Source organism: Branchiostoma lanceolatum, chromosome 1, assembly GCF_035083965.1.
Source record: "Branchiostoma lanceolatum isolate klBraLanc5 chromosome 1, klBraLanc5.hap2, whole genome shotgun sequence".
Classification (NCBI taxonomy): Eukaryota; Metazoa; Chordata; class Leptocardii; order Amphioxiformes; family Branchiostomatidae; genus Branchiostoma; species Branchiostoma lanceolatum.
The window spans coordinates 13,246,597-13,274,449 of record NC_089722.1 but is presented as its reverse complement, the minus strand read 5'-3'; the positions used below and the strand labels follow the sequence as shown (position 1 = coordinate 13,274,449).

Sequence of the window (27,853 nt, the reverse complement as noted above, 5' to 3'; positions counted from 1 at the left end):
CACACACTCACTCACTCATCCAAACATTTAAACACACATGCACATGCAGAGGGTACATACAAGAGAGGTGTAAGCCAACAAATATAAAAAGAACAACAACACTGATTTCTTTTGTTGCTGCAACGTTGGTACACATCAAGCCATGTACTGGTCTCAGAGGCGGCGGCACGAAATTTTGAATGGGGGGGCGAGATCAGTTGAGATAAAATGTCACTAAGACGAGCGCCGAAGGCGCGAGGCGTCGCGCCGAAGGCGCGACAATACTAGGGGGGTCCGGGGGTATGCTCCCCCGGGAAATTTTGAAATCTAGACGCTCTGAAATGCTATTTCCTGCATTCTGGGGGGCAAATTTTGCTGGAAGAGTAAGCTAAGTTTAATCACATCTCTATTTGTAAAAAAAGAATGTAGAAGGGTTTCAGCCTTATTTCGGGTGAACGGCGTCCTCCCGACATATTCTTTCGCCTGAGGCACGACATGCTCCCACAGGAAAATTAAAAATTCTTGACCCATTGAAACGCTATTTTTTGAATTCTGAGGGGCAAATTTTGATGGTAAAGTAATCTGAATTTAATGAATCTCTATATGTGAAAAAAAAAACACAGAAGGGTTTCAGCTTGAGTTCATGTTGGACGACGCCCTCCCGACATATGATTTTTCCGCTGGAGCGCAACATTGAAAACTTTAAAATTTTGACCCATTGAAACGCTGTTTCCTGAGTTTTGAGGGACAAATTTGGCTGACAAAGTAAGCTAAAAAGGTTAATGACATCTCTATATGTGAAAAAATACAGACGGGTTTCAACTTGAGTTTTGGGGTGCGATGCACTCGAGCCCTCCCGACATATTTTTCGCCGGCGGCCGTTCTCCTCCGGGAAAATGTTGAAATCTTGACGCCCTGAAATGCTTTTTCCTGGATTGTGAGAGGCAAATTTTGCAGATAGATTGAACAAACACAGAAGGGTTTCAGCATGAGCTTTGGAGGGTGACGCCGTCCCGACAGATACGCCGGCGGCGCAACAATCCTAGGGCGCAACAATCCTAGTACTAGTATGCTAACGTACGTCGGAGAAAATTTTAAAATCTTGACACGCTGAAACGCTATTTCCTGCATTTTGAGAGACAAATTTTGCTGGTAGAGTAAGCTAAATTAAGAAAATCTCTGTTAGTGAGAAGATTCACAAGAGTTTCAGCTTGATTTTTTGGGGGGCGACGCCCCCCCAACATATTTTTCGGGGGGGCAGCCGCCCCCCTTGCCCCCCCTGTGCCGCCGCCACTGGGTCTACAGGAGTGCATTGTCAGAAGTGACCTCATCAATCTTTACTGTTTACTTCCCATGAACCTGAAATCTGGACCCTGTACTTCAATCAGGCGTACACGAGATGTACATTTGTGGACAAACATGTTTGCAAAGTACTTAAAAACAGAAAGAGAACGGACTACAGCATTGCTTGGATTGATATACTAGTATGTTACCAATAATGTATTAAAACAGTAACTTCTTAAGTAATACAGTTTATAGCTAGCAGCCTTACTTTTATCTCTAACACAATTAAGGATGGTACTGTACATCAACATGCATCAAATTACAACAGAACAATCTTACTTTGATAAAACACACCTATGTTAACAGTACATGTAACTGTTACTTCTAAAATGTACTTGACAGGAACTTTTCCGGGTCCATGTCATCTATACAACAGTTAAGTACCAGTCACATATTGCACTTGAGGCTATAAACATCACATTTTACCTACATTGTAAAACAGATCATCAGATACATCTCTTGTTCCACACAAAGCAGAAGACATTGCCAGGCATTTAATTAGTGATTCTATGGATGACATCTTTACATGTACATGAATTGGTCTGGGCATGTTTCATGGAAGGAAATCTTACCTAGTATGACTAGCCTCTACCAGGTTCCAGAGGTCGCTAGAAAAATTGTAGAAATTGGCCAAATAGACGGATAACATGCCAGAGAAGTTAGTCCGCTATAGAAGTTACAGTTTGCGACCTCTAGATGGCATATTGGACCCTCTCTCCGTAGCTGACTCCCTTAGCATACTATTCACTTGATTTGGCCAATTTCTACTATTTTTCCAGCCATCCACGTGGCCTGGTAGAGGCTAAGTATGACTGTTGCGCAGAGATGAATTACAACATACAGTAGCTACAACTTACAGTTAATCTAGAATGCTTTGAGGTGTTTTTAATCATCAGTAGCTACAACTTACAGTTAATCTAGAATGCTTTGAGGTGTTTTTAATCATCGTAATGTAACAAAATATGCCATAAACATCATGAAAATGTACAAAAGGACCACATTGTAAGTCATCCACTCACAAAACAACTACTTTTTTTTCTCAACCTCAGGTTTGGAGTCCCAGCCTGATGTCATCCATAAAACTAACTTCGAGTGGCCTTATTTTGCAGAAGCTCCAGGGAGCAGCAGCTTTTTTCCCCACAAGCTGATGCCTATCTAAACTAGTAAACAGACTCAACATTCAAATCAGCTTCAACCTTAACGTTGTCAAAAAAGCTCTTTGCTATACATCACAGTTGCTCTCACTTAGTGCATTGCTATTGCTACCTTTACGTAGTATGTTGGTATTGCTATCTATTGTTGACTTGAGTTTTATAAATCCAAGTGTGGCTTGTTAGTTGTGACATCCACAAAATGTTAGAAGTAAAAAAATATTAGTAACTAATACAATGATTATCATTATGGACATAAATATTCACAAAGAGCAAATAAAAGAGTTTCTCATATTTGTCATGGCAAGTTTTCTAGGTGACTAAAGCCTTTTGAATTAAGTGTCATACTACTATATACATTTATGTATTATTTCTAAAATCCACTGGCTAGGCATGTGCTTTGAATAACAACATACTACTAGTATTTGAACCATGGCAAGACATGTGCTTTTGCATAACTATAACCTACTGGTCATATCCTGCATATGTCAATAATAATCATATCATTGGCAGTACATCTTCTGATACTCATCTTCTGATACAAACAACTGTAAACAATTCTAGCCATTTTCTTTTGTGCATTTTGATGCATAGACAGTTTCAGCTAATGGTGTAATACTCTTACTATAGAAGAACAGTTGCATTGTAACAGTTCTATTTTATTGGACATCAAGCACAATATATAGACGTTCTAGGCTGAAAATTTCAAGTCTCTATGTAGTAGAGGACTTATCATATAAAATATTACAAAAACAACAATATATTAACATAACTACCTATCAAATTAATTAACTATGGCTGTTATAAATAATTACATTTTCTATGAATTTACCTCACTGGTAATATAATTAAATTAAAATAAACCAAGCTACTGATATCAGTATCACTGTGTACACAACTATCAACATGACCTTTGAATTACGTAGTTATTACCCCAAACAGAATCACTACTACCCTCTTTTGTACTTGTTGAGTGTTCAGCATGATAGTTTGGAATGTTACACCACTATCTACTCTAATGATATGGCCTTAGACAATGGAAATGCATGCTGTATTCACTCACAGAATGAGCATTGCTTCACAGAAAATATACCTCCAGATATCTCCTACACAAATATTGCCTTTTGTTACCATCAAGGCGTCATTCTTCTATCCTTCTACGTACATCTCTCTGATTATCTATTGCAAACACACCAAAGCTACATGACGTTTACATACACAGCCCTCATATTGAAGGACGTTAAAGGATGTACTAGTAACACTTATCTATTGTTTGATATACACAAGCTCGCACAAGATAGCAGCAACAATCAACTGACTGTTATGGGGGAGGGGGGGCGCCCTTGGTTCTCTGACGCCATGCATGATTATGAACTTCAATAATCCTACCTATCAACTTTAATGACTCAACCTATCAATGTCAATAATCCACTAGCAGTAAATGTAGATTCAGGGTAGGACTTATTATTGTAGAGTAAAATCTTGTTTTGTCCTTCAGACTCATTCCTTATTTGGTCTTGGTCTGACAGAAGGGACGGGTGGCATGACCTTTGGCCTAGAGGGGATGGGGGGAGGTGGTCCTCCGGGTGGCCCACTCGGTGGCCCTGCAGGTGGCCCACTTGGTTGTTCTCCTGGCGGCCCTGGTGGTGGCCCATCTGGCGGCCCAGCCAATGGCTCACTTGGTGGCTCTGCTGGTGGCTCACTCGGTGGAGGGACAGAGGACAACATGTTGACTGTCTCATTCTCTACTTGGCCTGTTAGCGCGACATCAGTGGGTGGGTCCTCTGTGGGAAACGACCCAGCCTCCGCGGGTAATGACCCGGTTTCCGTGGGTAGCGACTCTGCCTCGCTGACTTTGTCGGAACCTGTTTCGGACACGATGGAACCTTCGCGACTCTCCATGGAATCCTGGGAGGTAAGATCGCTGCCCGAATCTAAGATGGTGGACTGGACGTTCCGGCGCGGGGGAATGGGTGGGGGAGGTGCTGTTGGGTCGAGTCTGGCGCTCTGGGGTCTGCGTGTGCTGACTCTCTTGGCTGGGCGGGGTGGGCTCGCTGGGGGCTGTTCGACTCCCGGGGGTTCCATCTCAGAATCGACCTTGGAGCGGCGTGGGGATGGCTGCGGACGGTTCTGGGGGGAGGGGGGTGCCCCTGAAGCAGGTGATGATACAGGCCCAGTAGTTGGTCTTGGCGGTGGCCCGGTCCCTGCTACTGGCCCAGAGGCAGGTCTGGGAGGTGGCCCTGTCTGTGGGCGGTGTTGGGGACTGGTTGATACTGCAGGGTTGACCCCTTGCAGTGGTAAAGGTCGTCTGGGTACGGCGGCGTCACTGGTGGGCTGACCTGCGGCTGGACCAACGGGTGTCGGCTGGAGAGGAGGACCGCTCATCAGTCGTCGGATCAGCTCCTCAGCTTCCTCCACATTCCTGGTGTGAGTCACGTGGGTCACGTTAAACGGCGTCCCGATCATAGCAGGTCCCTATGTAAAAAAGACACACAAGAGAACAAAATATATGATAAGGAAGAGAATATGTTTTATTACCTTATTAATCTTTAAGGTGGTCCCTTCAGTTAACTGAGTAACTGATTTCCAAGGGAGCCCTGACTGAGGACGAATACTTAGTACCTTAAACACCTAAGAGCAATTGATTTTAACCTTAAACAACTGTTTTCTCTGCCCACCAAAGCTACCATAGCAAATACAGATGGCAATATCCAATCATGGCTGCTCTCCCTGCACACCCAGTTTACCACAGCAAATATACCGGTAGGTGGCATTATCCAATCACGGCTGTTCTCTCTCACCCACATTACCATGTCAATGGTAGTTGCTGTCTGTCACCATGACTACCACAAAGGGCATTGACCAACCAAAGCTGCACATTTCACCAGAAATGCACCCAAACATTTTCCACCCATTTCAACCAAACGTTTCTTTTTCAGTACCGGTGTTGTTACGGTTTCCACCGGTGCACCTGTTTCCTGTTGGTTCTTAGTAGGTGCCCTGAACCCATCTACTGCATGTAAACTTTGTCTCAGCTTCTTCCACAGCTGCAAACAGATAACCATGATCTATATTGAGTAAACTACAATCATCACACAATGTTGGGAGTTTTGTAAATAGTCAAACCTGTACTATTGGCCACCTCTGCAAAAGGACCACTTGATCATTGTGGCCACTTTTCTGTAGTTCCTTGGATAATTTTTCCGATACACTCAGCAAATTCTGGCTATGGTGGCCAATCGTCTACTGTGACCAATTTTTTTAGTCCTTGATCATGAGGGGTCACTACAGACAGGTTTGACTACATGTTATACATGTATGAGTGCAGATATTTTAAAACAAGATTCCTACCTTTTTGTCTTTCTTGCCTACTTTTTCAGGTTGTAGAGGCTGTGATTGAGGGAGAGGGGGTCTCTGGCCAAAGGGAGGGGGCTGTGCTTGAAGGGGAGGGGGTCTTTGGACAGGGGGTGGGGGCTTTTGTGTTGCCAGAGCTACTGGTGCTACTGTGGACTTAAATTTTGGAGGAGGGGGTCTCTTCGGGGGAGGGGGTCTGGAAGGGGGTTTCTTCTTCTCTCCCCCTAAGAGCTCCCTGTCTGGTCCAGTGGGGGGTCTGAGGGGGGGTCTGACAGGTCGGGTGGGTGCGACTGGTCTGTCTGTGGCATCCCCACCACCCCAAGAGTCGTCCTGCTGCTCAGGGGTGGGGGAGGGGTCGAGGGGGGTCGGAGTGGGGGAAGGGGAGGGGGTGAGGGACGTGGGTGCTAACGGAACAGGAAGTTCCATCTCAAGGTCGTTGTCAAAGACATCTGCAGGATCATCAACGTCACCTGTAGGTAGATATGACCTTCATTAAAAAGGAAGAAAAAGCACTATCTATCATTAGGCTACCTTATCAAAATTTGAAAACATTTCTGTACAAATAAAGATCAGACTTGGCAAAACAAACAGGCCCTTCCATGAAACCTGTATCCTAAAACATGCAGGTATGGGGACTGGAAATACTAAATCAATAAGTACTGAAACAGATGTTGCACTACACATCTGAGTGTGTCACAAGTGGACAGCATTTAAAGGAAATGATGTGCAGCAGAATTGGATGTTTCCTGAACTTATTTATCTATTTTTTCTGTTTTATTAAGCTGGGATGGCCCATCTCAGAGGCATGGCACTGCTTTACAGTGGAGCCCTGGAAAACAGGCTAATCATCTCCCTGCTACCTTACCCCACAACAAATACAACTTTGGTGCCAAGAGGCTACCTCAGCAGTCAGTAGGTTAAATTCTACATGTACATGTCTGCATATATAGAATACAACACGGTATATTTCGTGTCACCTGAAGTGCCAGACACACTATGTTGCATTCTTTTCATTTTGCATGTCATAACCACAAAAAACACATTTCAATGCATTGTTATATGCACCAGAAGTTGAGAAAATTTGGTGTCCTCAAACAAAAAACTGTAGGAACATCAGTTCCAACGCCCGAATCCAGTATTTGAATCGTTGACAGCGGTGCACACAAAGTATGTTTGAATTAACGTATTCGATGGAAGCCCATGGACAGGTACGAAGCACCCATTAAATGCTATTGTGGCCCAGGTATGAAATAAACAATGTTTAACATACCCTCCATTTCAAAGCTAATCTGCGGTGTTTCAAACTCCTCCCCCAGCAGACTGTTGGCTGCAGCGTTGAAGAACGAAGACGGGCTCTGAGCGATGCTGCACAGGCTCATCTCCCGCTCCAGGTGCCCCTGCCAGTCCTGACTGGCCAACCACACCTGTAGCACCTGCCCACGCATCTGGGACAGGTGACACAATAGGTGAGACAAAAAGTAAGACAAAATATCTACATATATTCTGCAGCCCTGGCTCATATACTTTTGGTAGGTGAAAATACAGCTGTATCCAGATTGTCTCATTCAAATGACAAGGATAGAAAGTATTCATTACAGAAAGTTATTGCTATCAATGCAGTAGCAAAGTTACGTTCTTGTAGGTACGTCTGTTTCTAAGAGTATCAAGTAATCCTCTAGATCTCCAATATTTCATATCAACTGCGAGTGGCTTGTTTGATATATGAAAAGGGCCAGTCGTAGTTGACTAAAACAGACTCAGATGCTGATGTGTTGTATTGTATATGCTGAAAACCTGAATTGGGATATTGGTTTGTACCTCTGTTCCATCCAGTTCCACAGCCTGTAGCGCTGCCTTCCCTTCAGCAAACGTCACAACAACTGTGTCTGCTACAAACCTGTACAGAAAGGGAACATGTGTTGGCTACCATATAGTAACAGAATATACATGTAAGAGTAAGCTCCTTGGAAACATTCTTATCATCATCAACAGTTGCTAAACTATCAAACAACAGACAATATGGAGCAGTAGTGTCGATTGCTAAATGAATATGAACATAAGCAACCAAACAATAATCAGAAAAACTGCTTTTCTTCTGGATTTTCATGTAGAACAAAGACTGGCAAACAATTCTGTTTTCTAATTTAAGTTCATCCATGATGGTAATTAACATTGTGGAGACTTTTAAACACACCAAACAACTGCTCAGATGACTTAAGCTTTGGGTAATTTCAACTTGAGAGGGATCAGAGGACTGATTGACAGCTTGTTGGCAAGCGCTTTACTTTGTCAGTTTGTGTAACTATTGAAATAGTGTTTGAAAATCTCATTGACAACAGTCTATTTTCTGTCAATAAAGTTAATTTATTCTCACCTGACCAGTACTGCTTCTCCCACAGTTGCAAACAGGCTCAACAGGTCATTTACAAGGTCATCGTCATAGAAGGGGTTGTCTTCTGCCTCCCAATTGGCTACTGCCACCACCACTGTGCCATCAGGGGGGCCCTGGGAGCCAATCACCTCCTTGTATACTTCTTGACGTTTGGCTTCATCGACTTTCAGGACCTGAACTTCTATAATGGCCACCACTGGCCTGAAGCAAAAACAAAACAAAACATTTACATTGATATCATTTAAGGCACATTTGAGCCATGAAAAATTTGTCACAAACAATAAATAATGATAAAGCAACAGACTATTGTCACCATACATGTACTGGTTTTTGCACACATATTTTCTAAGCATGTGTTTTTGTACAAATAGCTTAAACTATGTTGTTGGTGCTTTCAGAGTTGAAAGATAGTATTCATATGTAAAATATGAAGAACGACATGAGTAAAGTCGTGAACAACTTTGTACAATGTACTGAAAACAAGCAAAAATGTATTCAGATCAGAAAGCCACACTCATATATATGTTGTCTGTCAAGCTAGTGGATGAAAACTAATAAAAGACTACTAGCTTTTTTTTGTCACTTTAAACTGGATTAAGGTATGCCTTACTTCATTGTTTCCACACAGATCATAAATACCCAAGGGTTCTACTTTGGTAACTAAGGTGTGGACCTGCTGGACAGAGCTGTCTGGAAAAGCGGAGTGAAGACTAGCTGCCTGCTGACAGGGACCCCCACAGCAGTATAATCAAATAATGGATACTACTATATACAACTACAGGGCTCAAAATAGTAGGTGCATGTGCACCTTTGTCGACCCAAATTTCAAGTTTGTAATCATGTTTTGCTGACATTCAAATATGTGGTGCACCCAAAATTCTTTCTGTGCACCTAATTTTTTGGGTTGGGTGCACCAGTGCACCTATTTCCAAAAATGAAGTTTGAGCCCTGCACTACTATACCATGAGCCTCACCGGTGGTCAGAAGTCTTGATCTCTGCCCTCCCGTATTGAAGCAGTGTTCCGTGGTCCAGTGGTGGTGGCTCCACTCCCTCTGTGAACAAGTAATAAAGTTGACATACTGACACACTTCATACACAAACTTCCCAACAGCTGTCAGAAATATGAACATCATAACAATTATCAACTTTATAAAACAACTATCAAAACAACTATGAAATTAAACAAGGAATATTCCCACAATTATCAATTTACATATCAACTTTTGTCATTTAAACAACAATGAAATCATTCTGAATTGAAGTTGCACTGTAGATTCCAACACAAAAATTGGACCTATCCAAATTGTCCACTGATCAATTCTATTCTTTGTCACGGAATGAGCACTCCACTGCTTCTATTATGTCATGCTATGCAGATATACATGTAAGACGTAACTTGGTGAGCAGTGGGTCATAAGTTGCAGAAAGTCTATGCCCTCCCGTCTCTTACTGCAACTTATGATCCACTGCTGATGAGTCATGTATTCTATCTGCATGATGTGACGTTACAGAAACATTCCTTGACAAAGACTGGAGTTGATCAGTCGAAAATTTGAGCTAGTCCAATATTTGTGTTGGGAATAAGAGTTCAACTACTGAATCAGATCCAGAATGACTTCTACCAACACAGATGAACTTTCAAATTAACAATGAAATCAATAAACAAATATCCCAACAATTATCAACTTCATAAACGACAATCAAAACAGTTACTAGAATATTCTTCAATCAGTGAATCTCTACCACGACAAAACAGTTATGAATCTATAATAAACACCTGTCTTTGTCCGTGGCATTCTTCTTCTTCTCCAGAGCACGCGGTCCGTCCAGGCGGGGCAGCGACACTTTTCACTCGTATCGTAGTCGTCGGAAAACAGGTCGTACTTGTAGGTTGGGGGAAAATTGGTTTGGCCCTCCTGAAAGCCCTTAAATGCCTAGAAAAGGTATAAAATTGATTAATCTCAGGTCCCATCCCTTGCTTGTTGGAACAGACAAAATTTCACTGTAAAAAAAAACTGAACTTCATGTCATAAAATTTATGAAAATGTATTTTTGTAAGCGTAGAATGACAAATTTCATCATGTGTTATACTGTCAACGAGTTGGAGGTACACAAATTCTAGCCTCCAGTATTCTCTATTGTACATCATTTAGGTCAAGTCTGATGACATATTCAACAACAAAAATTAACAACATGGGCTCCTAAAAAATTGGTTGGACAGAAAAAAACCTAAAGCTGGAAACAGTCCTACTTCATCTATTGCATTTTGTACTTTTAACAGATAGGTGTGATTTGCTGACTTTTTTAATACACAAGGATCAAAACAACTGTGTGCGAATGGCAGTTGAAAATCAAGTCAAGTCGATACCAATACCAAATAACAGTTCACTGCATCTAGACTTGTTTAAAATTGTTGGAAGTGTTGATTTGCCTAAAACAGAAGCATCAGGATTGTTGATTTGTTTGACAGTTTAGAAAGCATAGATTTGCAAGAAAGTTTTGTAACTGCTGATTCCCTTTATCCTTTAACACGCTGAAGTAGCTGTTTATCACCAAATTCCCCATGGGTAACAGAGTTAGGCAGCAGGGAGAAGGTTAAGAGTGTTGGATTTGTACTCACGTCCCCTTGCTGTTTCGTGATGTTGAGTTGGTCGAACGTCTGTAGTTTCCCCCAGTTTTCCTCAGCGATCAGAGCCTTGCACTCCTCATTGGTCAGGTCGATACGGTAGTTAAAGTCTCCGCACCAGAAAATGTAGTCATGTGATCCCAGGGTCCGACCCTAACAACACAAGCATGTCAGCAGAACATATCTTCGTTATTATGAATATTAAGTTTGTGTTCACATAAATAAGGATGATATCGTTATCCCATTTATAGTTTCCAAAAAGTTGCGTTGGAGAAGAAATTGTATGCAAAAGACAAAATTCTGATGCAACAATGACCAAACATTCAACAGAAACCTTGATGAATTCTATTGTAACTACAAGACAATAACTCCTTGACATACCTCATAATACATTGCAACTAAGGTATCAGAATAGTCAAGGGATAGATACTGTAAATGCATACCGTTTCACCGCGAACTTAAAGCCACTGCAAACATTTTTGTCCAATACTGTAGCAGTATATGACTATAGCGCTGCCGCGAACTTAAAACCACTGTGAACACTCCATTTTCCCAAAATAAAAACCATGCAAATTTAAATGCATTTACATTAGTGTCCAGTTGTTGTTGATAGTTGACTTTGCCACTGGTTATTGATTGATATGAGCAATTCACCAGCCAGGCCAATCGCTCGGAGTGTATGCACATTACCTTCTGCTGATGTTCTGACAACATACAACTTCATTTCATAAAGGTATCTGAAATTACATTTAGTGATAAGTAAATAAATACCCTTGGAAAATGTACAATAAGCAAGTATAGTAAGTTTGCAAATAACTAAACAAATTTTACATGAACACGTACAACAACCCCTTCTTCCACCTACCATAGGAAAAGAGAGCCCCCTAGCAATTTCCATGAAGTCTGCATTGCGCTCCTTGACTTGGGACTGCCCAGCGGCGAAGTGGGAACACACAAAACACATGGATGTCCCAAAGAGTAGCATGCGGATAGCCACAGCACCTTTGTTCCCCGCCGCTCCACCTAGGCCGGTCTTCACTATGTCTACAGCCACATCTCTGAGGAGATAAGCAAGCAAACAAATAAATCAGCCAACAAACACACATTATGTAAATGTTCCAAACAACATCCCTTTCCAAAACAAGTCAAACAAGGTCATACACCAGGGGGCCTAAAATCGACCTTGACCTTTGTCTTTCCAAGGCCTACCCACATACAAAATAACATCATCCATCCAGAAGTTATCAGGGCTTTTTCTAAATAGGGTTACTGGAGCGCCATGCCCCCTTACCCTGGAAGCACACAGACAGACATGCCAAAAACAACACCTTCATTTTTCATGGAGGTAACAAACAATCATTTCAGGGTAACTCTGTTTATACTGCACCACCAGTGTCATTCTTAGCCATGTATACTGCTATATATTTGCAGAAACAAACTACTCAATATTTAACAATTTTGTAACAATTTTGTAATATGCATGACCTCTGACATTATATATATAACCCCAGTGACCTTCGATTTAATAGTATGAACCCATGACCTCTGACCTGACGAAGGGTGCGAGCTGCGGCCGGATGAAGACGTACAGACACACACCCACAAGCTGGTCTGACGCCACCAGGATGTACTTGTGGTCGCGGGAAATCGTTTTCTGCAGCTCCAATGCCCACGCACGCTGGTTGTCAGTACTGGAGGGAGATACGAAAACAAACTTCAGTAAAATGACTTAAGGAAATGGGGAAAGTGGTGGGGGGTTAAGGGACCTGAAGAAGTGTCTAATAGGGTCAACCAATGCAACATAAGTTGCAGGAGGAGCTAAGGTGCTCGGTCTACACTCAGGGAGGTCTACACTACAATGAGAGAGTTACTGCATGTCCGTTAAATATTTGCATTTTTATGTTTTGATTTTGCATTTCCACGTTTTGACGGAGGTGGGCGGGGCTATGGTATCGGTCTATTTACACTAGGCGCGTGAAACTAAAAGATCACCATGTAGCTTATTTTTGTGCCGCTTTTGAGCACTTTTGATAAGAAATCCGCACGCAAATGTGGTAAACAGTGGCATTAAATGTCAATTTCATAAAGATTACAGCAACTAGAATATTCCCAGTTTTCAAGCCTCATAAAATGCTCTGGATGCCTTTAAGAGAAAGGAAATCAACTACAGTATTTGATGTACATGTGTACTGCATTTCTTATAATTATATAAGGATTTGCATGGATCTCTAGGCAACCAACCAACAATTAACATGATGGACACTGTTATCATTGTTCAGATCTTGCAAGTGACTGACAAAGAACATCCGAAACGTCTGGCCGCTAAATTACAAAATTTATATAAAAAATAGTAGTTGCTCTAAGTAGCTTTTGCCTTGTGTTTTATCATTGTTATGTGCCTGGAAACAACCGATTGTCTGTACCTGGCAGTCATGACGATGTTCCCAGCGTTCAGCTCTACCATCTCCTCGAAGCCGATGGCGTAGATGTCGACAGGATGTTCGTCTGCCACGCTCCAGTCCAGCCGACCGCTACTGTCTGTATAAAAACAAATAAAAAAACAAGCGTTTGGGATGGTGTCTGTAGGGTTTTCTCAAGCACATACAGAATAATCTCACGGTTAGTCACTATCGGTATATGGAAACAAGGGAGAAATATGCTCACTACCATGACAGAGTTAAGCTTTTTTCTGATATACAATGTTCAAAGGAATATAAAACACAGATTGGTTGTCACTGCATACTGTAAATGCATTTAAGTTCGCGTGGTTTTTATTTTACGCTAAGGGGAAAATGGAGTGGTGTTTTTAAGTTTGCGGCAGCGCTATAGTCACATACTGCTATTATATATAGTATTGGACAAAAATTTTTGCACTGGTTTTAAGTTTGTGGTGAAACGGTCGCCGCGAAAACCGTGAACATAAAACTACTGCGAACATTTCTGCATTTACAGTATGCTGTTGTTCTTGCTGTTGACCTTTTTCATTTTGTGAGCAAGAGAAATAACTCATTACTATGCTTAATTAAAACTCTTATTCAATGGGGTACCCGGTTACCTCATCCAAGTCTATGACATACCTGCAAAGCTGCACTCTGGCTTGAGTTTGGGGTTGTCCAGGAGCCAGTCTGTCATGGACTGGTGTTTGTACGCGATGCTGCGGAAGTGTTTACCGCCGTTCACGTTCCATGTGCCCACGCAGATGCGCACGGACTCCGGCACCGTGTAGTCCTCGTGACGCTCCACCATTGACATCAGGACGCTAGGGGAGGCTGGGAGAGAAAAAAGGTCTCAGTCAAACGTGTTGACCTGCTATAACTTCCAGAATTTTAAAACAATTAAAATCAACTTCCTAAGACCCTATCTGCAAAACAGCGCCTTGGTGAAAGAAAAGTATAATACTAGTAGATAAAGCAGTAAACAAATACATGTAACGTTGCCCCAAATAAAGAGCAACTAAGAAGACTGAGAACTGCATCGTGGGTAAAATCCAGACCCAGCATGCATCAGTGAGGCCACACAAGCTTGATTCTAAGACTGACGTTCACCAAGAGGAGACGGAAGTTGTAGGTATAAAAGTGTGAATGAAAATCACAAAATTTGTCACAAAAGAATGAAAACTAAGTACTTTCACTCTTGCATCAGATTTGAGGAATTTAGAGGATGTCATACGTAAAATCAATTTTGTTTGGCCTCATAACAGAAATCCCAGCATGCAGTGCAAGAGGCTACCTTGAACCAACACCTCCAAGCGGGAAAAAGTTTGACCTTGAGCTCTTCTCCCTTATATGGGCAAAACAAAGTCATGGTTGGGAAAACACAGAGGCATCATGGGAATGACACCTCTGTAAGGTTAGCAGAAAATCCAGTCAGGAAGCAAAAAATGCAAATAAGACAGAAATCATAAAGAAAGAAAACAAAATTGCACAGACATTAAAAGCACTGGACAGCTTCATAATTAGTGAATTTCGGTCACTTCAAATTTGGAAAGAAACTGGTGGTCCGGGAGTGATTTTGAAAAACTAAGTCTAGGTGTTACCTTAATTAGGACAGTCAACTGAAAGTGACTGCTGTGCTCTACATTATGCTGTCTTTACTTATCAAGATCCTTCAACACAAAATACAAAAGTTACTCAAGCAACTGGATAAGTTCAGACATTTCAAAAAGCGTAGAAACCATGGTCTTTTGTCAGTAAGTTAACAGAATATGAAATCCAACAGGCATCTAACCAAAACTATAAACTTCATTGACGTCTGCTGTCTTTACTTTATTTTTGTCATAAGGTGTAAGAATAGCCATTAAATTTTCCAAATTTCTAAATTTGAGGTGACCCATTCCAGGTGCAATAAGAAAAAATACAAGACAAGCAGAGGCAAACTGGGAAAAGGGGGGCATAAATCCTTCAAGACAAGAGTTAAATTCAACATCTGCAGGACTCACAGTGGAGGTTGTTGGTTGCCAGGAGAACTCGAGCGCGGTCGGCCAGTTCGCTGTTTAACGTGTTTCCCAGCAGGAGGATATCGATCGCTTCCTGTTTGGTGCCGTCAAAGAAATTGTTCTGGATGGTACGTGATACCGAGCGAGCGCCGTCTGCCAGCTTACCAACCTGGTAGGTGGAACAACAACGGGGCCATCTTTGTATTAAGTTTAGTTTGAACAAAACATTCTTCGGAAAAGGCAATGATGCTAAACCTTGATGGACCAAACACAGATGTTAGATCTTCAACAGAATAAAAAACACCATTTCTACACCTGTACTTTAATTGAGTACAAAGAGCAAGTAACAATACAGCCCTCTGACAAGTACTACTGAAATGCCTCACAAACTTCCAACATTTTTTGCACCACAGTGCTACGATAACAGTTCTTCTTTATTGCAGCCAAACCATTTCACAGGCATGTCTTATCCATTGTATCAATTATGTATGGCTAAGAGTCAGTTCAAAGATGTGATTTGCAGAGACAGTAAATTCTAATAATATAGGACTGTTTAGCCATAGACTACGCTGTATACAAGGTTGATGTGAATTAGAGTTTTACCATAGTCAATATTGACCAACAGGGGCCAGATAGGTATGGCTGATACCCCCATTCCACTAGAAGTAGAACGGCACTCTCTCTGCGCGCTCTCTGAAACCTTAACTTTTAAGTGCTCAACGAATTTCTTAGATAAAAAATGAATCGTTTTACGCTTTGTGTGTTTTGTTGTCTTTACAGACATACTCTTACATTTTGCATGATATTCCAATCAAGTATTAAACAAATCTGTTTAAGTACGCAGCGAGAGTGCAGCGCGATTGCTGTCTAGTAGAATGGGGGCCTTAAGAGAAAGTAGGAGCTTGCAGTTGCTGTTTTCACCACTAGAGCAGAAAGGAGAAACCCGTCACCTTGGACTGGCCTAACGCTCCAGTACCAGCGTAAATCTTACTGACGTGGTCGCCGTTCTGCTGCCACATGTTCTTGTACAGCTCGATGACCCGCGACACTAACTGGGGCTTACTGTTCAGTCCCAGGCACTCCAGCTGCTTAGGTAAGGTCTGTAAAAACACACCTTTTATTTGAAAGAGCGTACTTTCACTCTGTATCACTGTCTTAGATTTCTGGCAGGAACATGTTCAATTATCAAGGCTATTTCTGATTCTAAAAATAAACTAAGATTCCACATGTAGGTAAACACACTGACAAGAAACAAGAGGGGAAAACACAAAGGTGAGGAACCATAAGTGTGTGAGAAAAAAAGACCACATGGAAAAAATTGTACACACTTTGATGAGAGACCATAATCATAGAAAAATGCACTCTGGTGGAGACTTCATCAAAATGAACACTGGTGAGAGACCACAGGGAACAACATGACAAATAAGGTAACAGTGGTGAGTGGCTGGGTACTTCCTTACCTCCAGGCCCAGGAAGGCTTGTACAGAGTTGGTTCTGTCCAAACAGTCCAGGCAGTTGGTCCGGACGGTCCCTGACTGTTGCCTGCATGGGGGAGATTCATTACGTTAGGAGGGATGGTAGGGTGTGTAGAGCTAGAAGTAAAAAGTTGCATTAAGTGAAATAATAAACAAAGCAATCGTTTTGAAAAAGCTTCATGGTTATTTGTGTACTAGCTCACTACGTTGATGAAAGTTAGACATCCAGGTAGTAAGATACGCCAAAAATAACTACTCAAGCAACTGGATAAAATTTTGAAACAGTCAGACGTTTCAGACAGCATCCACTGTCTTTCATCAGTGACTAACGATAGGACTGAGAACACCAGGTTTTATACCAAAACTCTGAATAGCTCACTAGTTTGCTGGCAATCTAGCAAATGGATTGCTAGCATCCTGTTATTTAAGCACCTTTATCCATTTTGAAGCAGACATCAAGGGAAAAAAGGAAACAGCCTATCAAAAAATCTGGGGAAAAAATCAAACAAACACACAAAAATTAATTTCTCAAGTGCTACACCACTCACATCATGATGTCCGAACCGTCACAATAGAAGAAAGAGAATCGTGTGAGACTTTCCGCTAACTTTCGCTTCAGTCTGTGCACCAGGTTGTCTGTCCGTCCCCCGCGACACTCCTGATGGTAGTCGAACACCACATGGGGGATGTCCTGCCAGTGGTGGGAGTTCTTGTGGTGGCTCTGAGAGAATAGAGGAAAAATTCTGTGTTTTTTTCAATGACTTTTGCTCTCAGCAAATGGAAACATTTGGTTTTCACGACTGATTTTGCAAAACTAAATAAAAAAAGTGTGTTAGTTCTTGTGGCAACCGAGAAACAATAGAAAAGCAGGCAGGTAGCAGTTTTCTGTAAATTCTCTTTTAATTCATCAGCTTCACTTAAACCACATTTCATTTTTTCATTTCAGTAAATGAATACATATCTAACAAACTGACCAAAAACTGTCTGCTTTGCCAACTTTATTGCCTGACAGGTTTACCACAACAACTAAACAAACAAACAAAGATAACTGACAACAAACTGTCTGCTCAGCATGGCTTCTCCTTCCTTGTTGCCGAGCAAGTTGACCACCACCTGGTCTCCATACTTCTCCTTCAGTGTGTCAAAATGTCTGCGAATCAAACAGATAAAGACAATGTCTTACAATCAATCTTGTAGACATAGCCACCAGTAGTAAGAACATGTTACTCACGTGAGCCTTGAACAGACACAAGTACAAGATTCAGTTTCGAAAACCGAACTTCTAAATTCTCAAGGGAAGAAACACCATATTTCAACTTGTGACTGGATGTACATTTCATTTAACCTTCAGCCTGCTAAAGTAGCTGTCTGGCACAAAATTTGTATTGGTAATGGGTTAAGGCAGCAGGGAGAATGTTAAAAGAGCATTCTTCATTCATGCTACGTCATAGTATCTTAATTTCTGTTGCAACATGGTTGCAACAGAACAGAACATCTAGAACACTGACTTTAAAAGTTAGCCAAAGATTCCAAATTTGTTCATCTTGTCCACCTGGCTGTGCACCTGTTCTACTCACCTGTCAAAGGCAGGTGCAGAGGCCTCGTACCCCCGGGACATGCGCACCTTGTGGGAGCCCACCTGGATACCTGGCTGCTCCCAGAAGAGTGGAACTGATCCTCGTGTCTGGATGAACGATGTCACTCTGTTTTCTAGAAAAATCACCTGGCGAGAAGGAAATACAGAATCACATGAACAACACAAGGATTATTACATAACCTTACATGCTGATGTAAAAAAAAAAGACACACAGGTGATACACAAGCTGGAAGCTTTCCAAAGCCGATTCCTAAACTACAAATCAGAACCTGAATCACAAAGTTTCTGATTTCTGGTAAAGTTGTAATTCTTTAAGATGCATGTAGTCTTTAGTTTGGACATGTGCAAAATGTTTTTATTGATGTTGTACTTGCGTAGAATCCATACAGAATGGTTTCTGTTTCTGCACTGCAGTTTATCTATTGATTTGGCTGTTCAGCACACACAAACAGGGTTGCTTAACTAGTCTACAGGATGCCTCCCTTACAGGTTGCCCAAGTTTCCTTTTCCTAGATTAAAAAAAAACCTTTTGCCGCTGGTTAAAACACGTAAGGCATTTAATTTGGTAGAATCTTGGTAAAACCTGTGGAATAAGCTGTATGATACCTGTTCCGTTTCCACAAAGTTTGCCACGTGCCCGTCGTCGTTGGTGCCGCGGACATAGAAGCGTGTGCCGGCGCGCTCGCAGCTCAGACGTGAGAACAGGCAGGCCTTGGCCTGTTTGTTCCCAACGTAGATGGTGCGAATCTCCACCCCGCCGCACATGGCCTTCAGCAGCCAATCAGAGCAGTCGATGTTGAACCGCTGTAGGTGCAGGTGCAGCATGCGGTTCCTGCAGCATTAGAGCAATCAATCAATCAACCAATCAATTCAGTTTATGTAAACCAATCAATGATTAATTCCTACCACCCATGGCATTCAGTAGCCAATCAGAGCAGTCAATGGTCCACCTGGGGGTGTACAACATGTACAATGAAGGTGTAGCAAATACATGTCCATCTGCAGGGATCCATCTTTAAATCAATCAATTACATTGACCAATCAATATCAAAATTGAATTCCATCACCCATTTCATACAGTAGCCTATCAAAGCAGTCAAATCTCTTCAAACATCAATCGATCAATCCATCCATCCATCCTGCTCTACATGTCTGTTCAGAAAGTGCACAATCATGTTACTGTGTAAAACCTTTGCAGTGGATCCAGTAGAAATGTGAGAATGAACACCAACCAAGTTGTACATCTGGATTCAGACCACCAACCTTGTAGTCTAAAAGAGGGAAAAACCACTGGCCCATATATCACAAGCGTTGCAAATTGTACTTATATGGCAAAATAAATACATACAATTAATGTATATGCACACAATCTCAGCAACTCCTTACTAGCTTTTGACTCACCAAAAAAATCTGTTGTCTGTCTCCTGACTCTGTAGGACTCTCTGAGAACACAGGCTGAGGTCAAACGCAGAGTCCGTCGCCGACCACGCAAAATAGAACGTTCCAGAGTTTAACAAGTTCCGTACATGGATGATTCTTTCCTCGTCCGTGGGGTTATTTCGTAGCGAAACGAATGCGGTGTTGGTGATGCGGAAAACTTCAGACGTGTTGATCTTACCGACAGAAACGCACCCTGTCACCATGACCAGGTAGTGCATCATACGATCTCCTGGAATATATAAAAGTAGCAACCCAGATTAGACACCTGTCAATCAATCAATTAATCAAACAATCAATCAATCAATCAACCAACCAACCAACCAACCCACTAACCAATACAACTAGGTAGCATATCATTTGGTCTCCTAGAAGGTATAAAATCAGCAACCGTACCCGGAAGCAACAACTCAGATACCTGTCAACTAACCAACCAACCAAATTATCAATCAATCAATCAATCAATCAATCAATCAAATTAACCTAAATTTTATATTCGTGTGCATCCTAAAATAAGGTAAGAAGTGAACTCTTATTATGGCAAATATTGACTTGATCTGGCCCCACAAGCTCATTGACCCCTCAAGCATAAAGATGACCTCAGCTAGTAACGACCTGATTGACCTTCATGCCCAGAATCAGGGACGTTGATCAGTAAATCCAGAGGAATGGGCTTTAGGGATTAGTTATAGTACTTATACATCAGGTATTTTGATCAAGTGATTGACTGAAAGCCCCTTATTGCATGAAATGCCCTAATTGGCTAAGCACAGGTCGTTGTATGTCAGACAGAGTTGTAAAACATAAATATGTGCAGGATGTGGAGGGAAATCCCAGGGGATGCCTGTCCCTGTGCCCTGCATGGATTGATGATATCATCATCATCCACCTTTTTCTGCAACTCTGCAGCTGTATATATTATTATTAAGTGTACTAGTGGTTTCAGACCCAGCATTTGATTCAGAGTTATTTAAATTCTTGAAAAACTTGCGTATATTTGGTACCATTTAAAACCTTGAAACATTAGATATACCGACTGTGCCAATAATGAACATTTTGATTAAATACATCGATATATGTTTAAAATAAGAATCACAATTTCCACAACAAACAGTTAATACAAGCAGCAGTTGGACACAATCCAGTTTTTACAGTACACAGAAATTTCAATTATAACCCTGTACAACTTTTGAGGCCTGACTTCATGGTAACAATTTTCAATACAATTAAATCCTCTAAGTCTAGATATTCATCCTTTCTGGGCCATGGGCTGACTACAAAGTAGAGATTGGTTCAAACAGGGTGATAGAAATTATAATGTATATCTGTCAGTACTCATGTTATAGAATCATAGATTAAGCCATTTGTAAGTCCAACCATATAGGGGATCTGTTCATCCCTGCCAAATGATTTGACTATCATTAATAAAAAAACATGTTTGTGTATGATCAACATGCCAGCGGATCAATATGGGGTCAGCTTGGACCACCTGGGGCTCAACATTCAGCTGGGCTGTACAGGATGACAAAATAACCCACATAGTACTGTAAATGCATGTAAATTTTAAGTGGTTTTACGTTCGCAGTTTTTGCAAAACCACTGCCAAAAGTATCGGTCCGTTTTCTGCCTGCCTACCCCAGCCCTTGTCTAAGCGCACATGTAGGAACTACTGTAAATGCATTTAAGTTTGCGTGGTTTATATTTTGCACTAAGGGGAAAATGGAGTGTTTGCGGTGGATTAAAGTTCAGGGCAGTACTATAGTCACATACTGCTACAGTATTGGACAAAAATGTTAGCGGTGGCCATGTTACTTGCAATTGCCGAGTTACTAGTAGTAGGTGGTTTCCGACTGGCACCAATGTATCCATTACTGTAGCAGTATGTGAGTACAGCACTATTGCAAACTCAAATTTCAAAACCACTGCAAACACTCCATTTCATCCTTATCACAAAATCAAATCACTGCGACCTTTTATTAATGAATCCCTAGGATGGTCCCTTCAGTTAACTTAGTGAACTTAACCAGCAATATATATACATGTTTAAGTTTATACAACGATATGTAACATGACATCTGTACATGTATTTGCTGCCTTGGCCAGTGAATGAATACCATTTTATTTCTAGTGATCAGATGTAAAAACTACAAGCTAAATCTAGAAAAAAAACAAAGTTGTGACTTCTTCCTCAGTATGTGCCAAACCTATCATTGGCTGACGCTCCAAGGAAAGTACATCAGTACATTAAACCGTAAGGTTTGATCTTTTCACGCCGGGAAGGACCCCTACTCTTTTCTATAAGTGAGATAGGTTCTTTAGCGCCACACCAGACCTCCATTTAGCTTCCTATTATAGGTATGTCCCTTACAGAAGCTAGCTAGGAACTCATTTTCCCCTGAGTGAAGTGAGGAGATTTGTGTACATTGTATTTGCCTTTCTGAAGGGCATAACATCAGGGTGTGTCATCAAGGGTTTGAACCCGGAATTTCTTGATCCAGGACCAAAAACTCTTACCATTATGCCACATGATGCCGCGATGGACCCTTAATCGATACCATCTGCAATGTGTGCTTTTGTCTCTTTGTTTCTTTGTTTACCTACCAATGTTTAACATGAGCACTCCCAGACAGCCGTAGGCATCCAGCAGTTTCTGGTATGTTGGTTTGATTGTCTCCTTCTCCTCAAAAGCTGCAGGACAAGGTCAAAGTCATATCATCAGGTCATATCATCATCAAGTATGTATGTTATGTCATTGTGGCCAAGGAATCCATTTGCCTGGCATTTTATAATACAGTGTATCTTAGATTAGCCAGGGCTGTCTCCATCTTTAATCTTTTTTCTGTCTCACTCATTCAATGTTTGGGAGCCCTTGTTGTTAATTTTTCTTTGTAAAATCTCTCATTCTAAGCTTACAAAAATATGTTGTCATCAGTTTGATGTCATGAATTTCAGATTTTTTTGACAAATGGGGTGAATTTTTTCTTCTGTCCCAGCAAGCAAATTTTCCAGGGACGGAGGAAGGGGTCTTGGAGACAGCCCTGATTCTGGTACGCTCCTTTGATCCCCAAATCCACCCAGAATAGTCTGGCACTAGTGATGTGTACCTAGACACACATTCAGGTTCAGGTCCGGATTCGAATCCTGAGGTTTAGGTTCAGGTCTGGATCTAATAAGTCCTAACCTGAACCCATGGCATATTGAATAATGTTATATGGCATAACGTAACACCAATCCCCATTGAAATGATCGGTCCTTACGCCCTGCATTATTTAGGGAATTGAATATTTCTCATCAGAAGCAGTACTAGTGAACTTCCAAATGTATGTTCAAATCCTGTTACAATATGATGCCATTACGAGGAGTGTCAGCATGTGACTCTGAGCCAATCATAACTATCGCCTAAATTTTTGGCAAATATTCAAATGCCAATCCTTTCTCACCTTACCAGACTATTCTACATGGAAGCGATCAAAGAAGTGAACAGAGGTAGAATAGGATGGACATCAGGATACTACCTCAGCTTGTGTAATCATATTCATAATCCAAGGGGGGAATTTGAAAAAAACAACACTAATAACATAAAATCCATCAATGCTGCATGTACATGAAATCAGTTCATTGCTAGTGTGGGAAACTCAGTCATATTTCCAAATCCCCTTGAATTATGAATATGATGACACAAATTAAATGGTATTAAAGATTAAGAAAACAGATAGACACACGTACACTAATACAGTCTCATATCATCTGCGATCAAACATGCAATACATAACGCTACCCTACACAAATACATGAAACCTGAACGAAGGTCTCTAAGGACAAGTGTTTGCTAAAACCAAGCACGTTTTATAGGACGTCCCGGCTAAGGTCTAAAGCATCATAGGCCATGATAGGGGGTGGGAGGGGCCCGGCATATCCGGGCATTTTCGACGCTCTGTTTCAGCAAAACGGCGGCCAAACGACGTTAAGATCTACTCACAGAGGACGGCCACGGCTCCAGACTCGAACATGAGGCATTCTTCCCTGTTCCTGGCCTCCAAAAGGACGGAATAAGGCGCCTCCGGCTTGTGGAAGACTCGGTAACTCCGACTGAGCGCCATTTTGAATGGCGATGGCAACACACGCACCTATTATTCACGTCGAAAATTTAATACCACTCAAATGAATTGCAAAAAGTACCATTCATTAGAATTCGTATTGAAATGAACAAAGTATCATATCTACTGAAAATTATCCCTTTCTCCAGCAATATGAATAGGTCTCTGAAATAAGTGGTGCATGTATCCTGTTTGCGTTTGCCCGCCTTCATTTGGGGTCAGTGACCTTCACGCCTTGTCAGGTCGATCAGGTGAATTGTTTTGTGCAGCCATCAGTGTAAACCCTAGGAGGGTGCCGCTTCTTGGTATATTTTCAGAATAGTTGGGACATTCCAAATGCTCCCCTATTGAGCAGGCCAGGCATCATAATGTCTTGCCTAACCGGTACCGCTTTATAAAGACTTAACTTCAGGAATATTCCTTTTCAAACTTTGTATTGCTCAGGGTATTAATGTTAGGAAGTTAGTTGGTCAAAAACAAAACATGCTCTTTCCATATGAATAACCTACCATATGCCATGGCGCCTGTGTCTCAGTGATAGTTTATATTGACTAGCCCATTATGTTCTTCAAAGCCAGATATACTTGTGGTTGTTACACAAGGGCTGTCCTTGGTGCTAGTCCACCATCTTTTGTAATTGAACATGTAGATATTCAGTTTTCAGCACTACTGTTCCTAAGTTTTCACCCTTGGGTTTGACAGTTTCCTCATGAATATAAAGGACAAGGACCACCCATTGTAACAAGACAATACTTTTATTTTGCAAAGTCATCAAAGACATCAAAAGCTACAAGCCACGAGAAAAAGACAACTCAGAATTCTGCCATTCAGTTATCAATTCATTTGGGGTGAATCTCCAAACCAAAAAGGTTCATTTCACACTATATTCTGACCACAAACACCGAACACTTCAACAGACTTTCTTTATTTCATGTACAGGTGGTACTCTGTCAACTGAAGCTCTTTCAATAAATTCATTCACTTAAAAATGTGACTTTAATCAATTATTATCCAAAAGTCAAGGTTACTTCTTGTAATGTCTACCAACCTAACAGCCTAGGCAGGAGGGAAATAACATGTATGTTTCAGAAAATTCACTACTTTGTGTTACAACGTAGATGGTCATAGAAATTATGTTAGCATGTGAATCATGGACATGATCAAGAGGTTCTTAGTACTATTTTTCATTAGTGTTTGGTAAACTGGTTGCCTATGGAAACAGCTCTTTACTTGTCATGTTCGACTATGCTCTACACCACCTACAATAACATCAAAACAGCAACACAGTTTTTACAACCAACAATGTTAGTACAGAGGGACTTGATGGTTGCCAAGGGAACTGTTGCCAGGGGAACTGGTAGTCCAATCAACGCCACCTCCATCCCCAACGGCCCCAGCCACGCCCTCCCCACCCAAGCAGGCTCCCAGCATGCCCCAGGCACATGCCGATCAGCGCAAACTCGGTCAGGTGGACGTACGCTCCCTTACGTCGCTTATCTGGGTCTATAAACAAAGATAAACAACAACAAACATCAACATACACATGGCCCTCAGGTGTAACTATGTGTGCCCAAGTGTCTTTTCTCAGGGTATATGAACAACACCATATGCATATTTGAAACCTATGACAACTGGCTACTAGTCTGTATACATTTTAACAAAAATAAAGATGTGGACAGCAGTAATTTTTGTATTTTGAAATGATTATTGGCTTTATTAACAGAAATAAGCAGAGATAACAGAAATAAGAAGTGACCTACCCCTAGTGTAGTAGCCTTGTGCATAGTGAATCCTCCCCAAACTTAACCCCGGTGTAGTACCCTTGTGCATAGTGAATCCTCCCCATACTTACCCCCAGTGTAATAGCCTTGTGCATAGAGAATCCTCCCCATACTTACCCCCAGTGTAGTACCCTTGTGCATAGTGAATCCTCCCCATACTTACCCCCAGTATAGTACCCTTGTGCATAGTGAATCCTCCCCATACTTACCCCCAGTGTAGTACCCTTGTGCATAGAGAATCCTCCCCATACTTACCCCTAGTGTAGTACCCCTGTGCATAGTGAATCCTCCCCATACTTACCCCCAGTGTAGTACCCTTGTGCATAGTGAATCCTCCCCATACTTACCCCAGTGTAGTACCCTTGTGCATAGTGAATCCTCCCCATATACTTACCCCCAGTGTAGTAGCATTGTGCATAGTGAATCCTCCCCATATACTAACCCCAGTGTAGTACCCCTGTGCATAGTGAATCCTCCCCATACTTACCCCCAGTGTAGTACCCTTGTGCATAGTGAATCCTCCCCAAACTTAACACCAGTGTAGTACCCTTGTGCATAGTGAATCCTCCCCATACTTACCCCCTGTGTAGTAGCCTTGAGCATAGTGAATCCTCCCCATACTTACCCCCAGTGTAGTAGCCTTGAGCATAGTGAATCCTCCCCATGCACCAGACAACACCTGCAGCAGAAGCTCCTCTCTAGGTAGAACATAAGATGGATAGATTATGAGTTTCCTGTTTGGTGAGAGAAGAAAACTTGACAATTCATGCATTATTAACCAAACCATTCCAATTAAAATGGCTGACATTCTTTGGAAATCCACTCTCAAGTCTCAATATATCTTGCACAATACCATCTCATTCTCTCTTGCACTGCCATCTTATTAAAATGATCTTCTTCAAGTGTGCATGTTTTTCTTGCTCAGGTCTTTCATCACTGGTCAACCCAAAACTAGACTTTGTAATCATGTCATAGAGTGACACTTACTGGGTACTTCAGTCCAGCCAGCAGCAGGAGAACCAGGAACGATGGATAACTCTCAAGCCTGGAGAGGGACACAGAAGGGATTTGTAATCTGATTGTGCACACACACATACACATACACATACACACACACACGCGCGTGCACACACTCGCATGCACACACACATGTCATGAGTGAGAGAGAGATATACACATACACTCACACACACACACACATATACACTGTAGCGAGATACACATGCACAGACAAACACACACAGACACACACACAGACACACACACACACACACACACACACACACACACACACACACACACACACACACCAAGAAATGTGAAGCTCTTTTGTAAAAGTATATTGGAGGAGGAAGGAGCATGCACTTACGCATTCTGGTGGGCTCTCTGAATACAGTTATAGACCATCTCGGTGTCACTGTACAGAATCGGAGGCTTAAATGGGCAGACAGAAACAAATCTCCATGAGAACAAATTATGATGTTGACTTGATGTCTCTAAGTGTATCATGCTAAAAAGCTAAATGAGGAAAGTGTATTCCAATACTAGTAGCTCCTTGCTGGTAGGCACTTTCCAGTCTAAGTAGCAACATCTACTAACAATAAACCATTTGATTAATTGATATCTAACGTTAATTCAGTTGTTTCAGAGTTTGGGATTGGTGTTATTCTCTGCAAAGTTTTGTTCATCTACTAAATTTTAAATTCTGTCCATCTGAAAATGGTTGCAGCTTTATCAAATCAATTTGCAGAATACACCGGCGCAAAGACGTGTACCGCCGATATGCCACTGCTATGGGATCCTATGGCGGTAAACATAAAGACCTTGACCTCACCTGGACGTTGTACTTCTTCCTGGCCTTGGTGACGTTGACCGCTAGGTACATGAGGGTTCCCCATGACCCCAGCACCGTCAGGATCACATACCCGAACTCCCGCGGCAGAGACACGCCGCCCATCGTTGGTAGTAGGGTAAAACACGGGGATTTGTCCAGAAAAACAGGTCACGAACCACAAAATGTAACCAGCAAAACTTAGCAAGGGCACGGGCGCGCAAGGACAGTATCAGGTGACAGGGTGGGCGATACCATATACCATTGGAGGTTGGAGGAACGCTTTAGTTACGAAAAGAAAAGAGATAGCGGGACCAAATATCTGTATGGCGTACATCATGATAATCAACAAC

The 27,853-nt window shown here is 41.7% G+C and overlaps 2 protein-coding genes across 5 annotated transcripts; both read right to left on the bottom strand.

Moving 5' to 3' along the window:
- Nucleotides 1-84: 84 nt before the first annotated feature.
- LOC136435685 (synaptojanin-1-like) lies at nt 85-23,929 on the bottom strand. 4 transcript variants are annotated; one of them, XM_066429337.1, is made up of 25 exons: nt 23,771-23,929; nt 22,393-22,479; nt 19,756-20,023; nt 18,961-19,186; nt 18,335-18,480; nt 17,811-17,907; nt 17,306-17,478; nt 16,743-16,824; nt 16,233-16,382; nt 15,286-15,451; nt 14,577-14,627; nt 13,925-14,116; nt 13,271-13,385; nt 12,398-12,538; nt 11,713-11,905; nt 10,842-11,000; nt 9,999-10,155; nt 9,195-9,273; nt 8,203-8,421; nt 7,647-7,725; nt 7,099-7,273; nt 5,826-6,298; nt 5,417-5,521; nt 1,274-4,949; nt 85-147 (listed from the first exon to the last, which is right to left on the bottom strand). In XM_066429337.1, the coding sequence occupies exons 1-24, from the start codon at nt 23,889-23,891 to the stop codon at nt 3,975-3,977; spliced, it is 4,629 nt and encodes a 1,542-aa protein (XP_066285434.1). In that variant the 5' UTR covers nt 23,892-23,929; the 3' UTR covers nt 85-147; nt 1,274-3,974. The 4 variants fall into 4 exon arrangements, with proteins under 4 accessions (XP_066285434.1, XP_066285439.1, XP_066285456.1 ...); XM_066429342.1 differs by having other exon boundaries at nt 16,278-16,382; XM_066429359.1 differs by lacking the exon at nt 5,417-5,521.
- A 695-nt stretch (nt 23,930-24,624) lies between these two features.
- LOC136435676 (glutathione S-transferase 3, mitochondrial-like) lies at nt 24,625-27,747 on the bottom strand. The gene is made up of 5 exons (XM_066429325.1): nt 27,504-27,747; nt 27,039-27,103; nt 26,657-26,714; nt 26,295-26,367; nt 24,625-25,391 (listed from the first exon to the last, which is right to left on the bottom strand). The coding sequence occupies exons 1-5, from the start codon at nt 27,624-27,626 to the stop codon at nt 25,255-25,257; spliced, it is 456 nt and encodes a 151-aa protein (XP_066285422.1). The 5' UTR covers nt 27,627-27,747; the 3' UTR covers nt 24,625-25,254.
- Nucleotides 27,748-27,853: the final 106 nt, after the last annotated feature.

What these genes read in the sequence shown, in the direction of transcription:
- LOC136435685 (XM_066429337.1), bottom strand. Translation starts at nt 23,891, where the DNA reads ATGGCGCTCAGTCGGAGTTACCGAGTCTTCCACAAGCCGGAGGCGCCT. An exon ending in GACGGTTCGGACATCATGAT is followed by an intron (nt 16,825 to 17,305) that starts GTGAGTGGTGTA and finishes TCCCCCATGCAG; the next exon opens with GCAACAGTCAGGGACCGTCC. An exon ending in GAGCGTTAGGCCAGTCCAAG is followed by an intron (nt 15,452 to 16,232) that starts GTGACGGGTTTC and finishes TCCACCTACCAG; the next exon opens with GTTGGTAAGCTGGCAGACGG.
- LOC136435676 (XM_066429325.1), bottom strand. Translation starts at nt 27,626, where the DNA reads ATGGGCGGCGTGTCTCTGCCGCGGGAGTTCGGGTATGTGATCCTGACG. An exon ending in TGGCTGGACTGAAGTACCCA is followed by an intron (nt 26,368 to 26,656) that starts GTAAGTGTCACT and finishes TGTTCTACCTAG; the next exon opens with AGAGGAGCTTCTGCTGCAGG. An exon ending in TCAAGGCTACTACACTGGGG is followed by an intron (nt 25,392 to 26,294) that starts GTAAGTATGGGG and finishes CTTTGTTTATAG; the next exon opens with ACCCAGATAAGCGACGTAAG.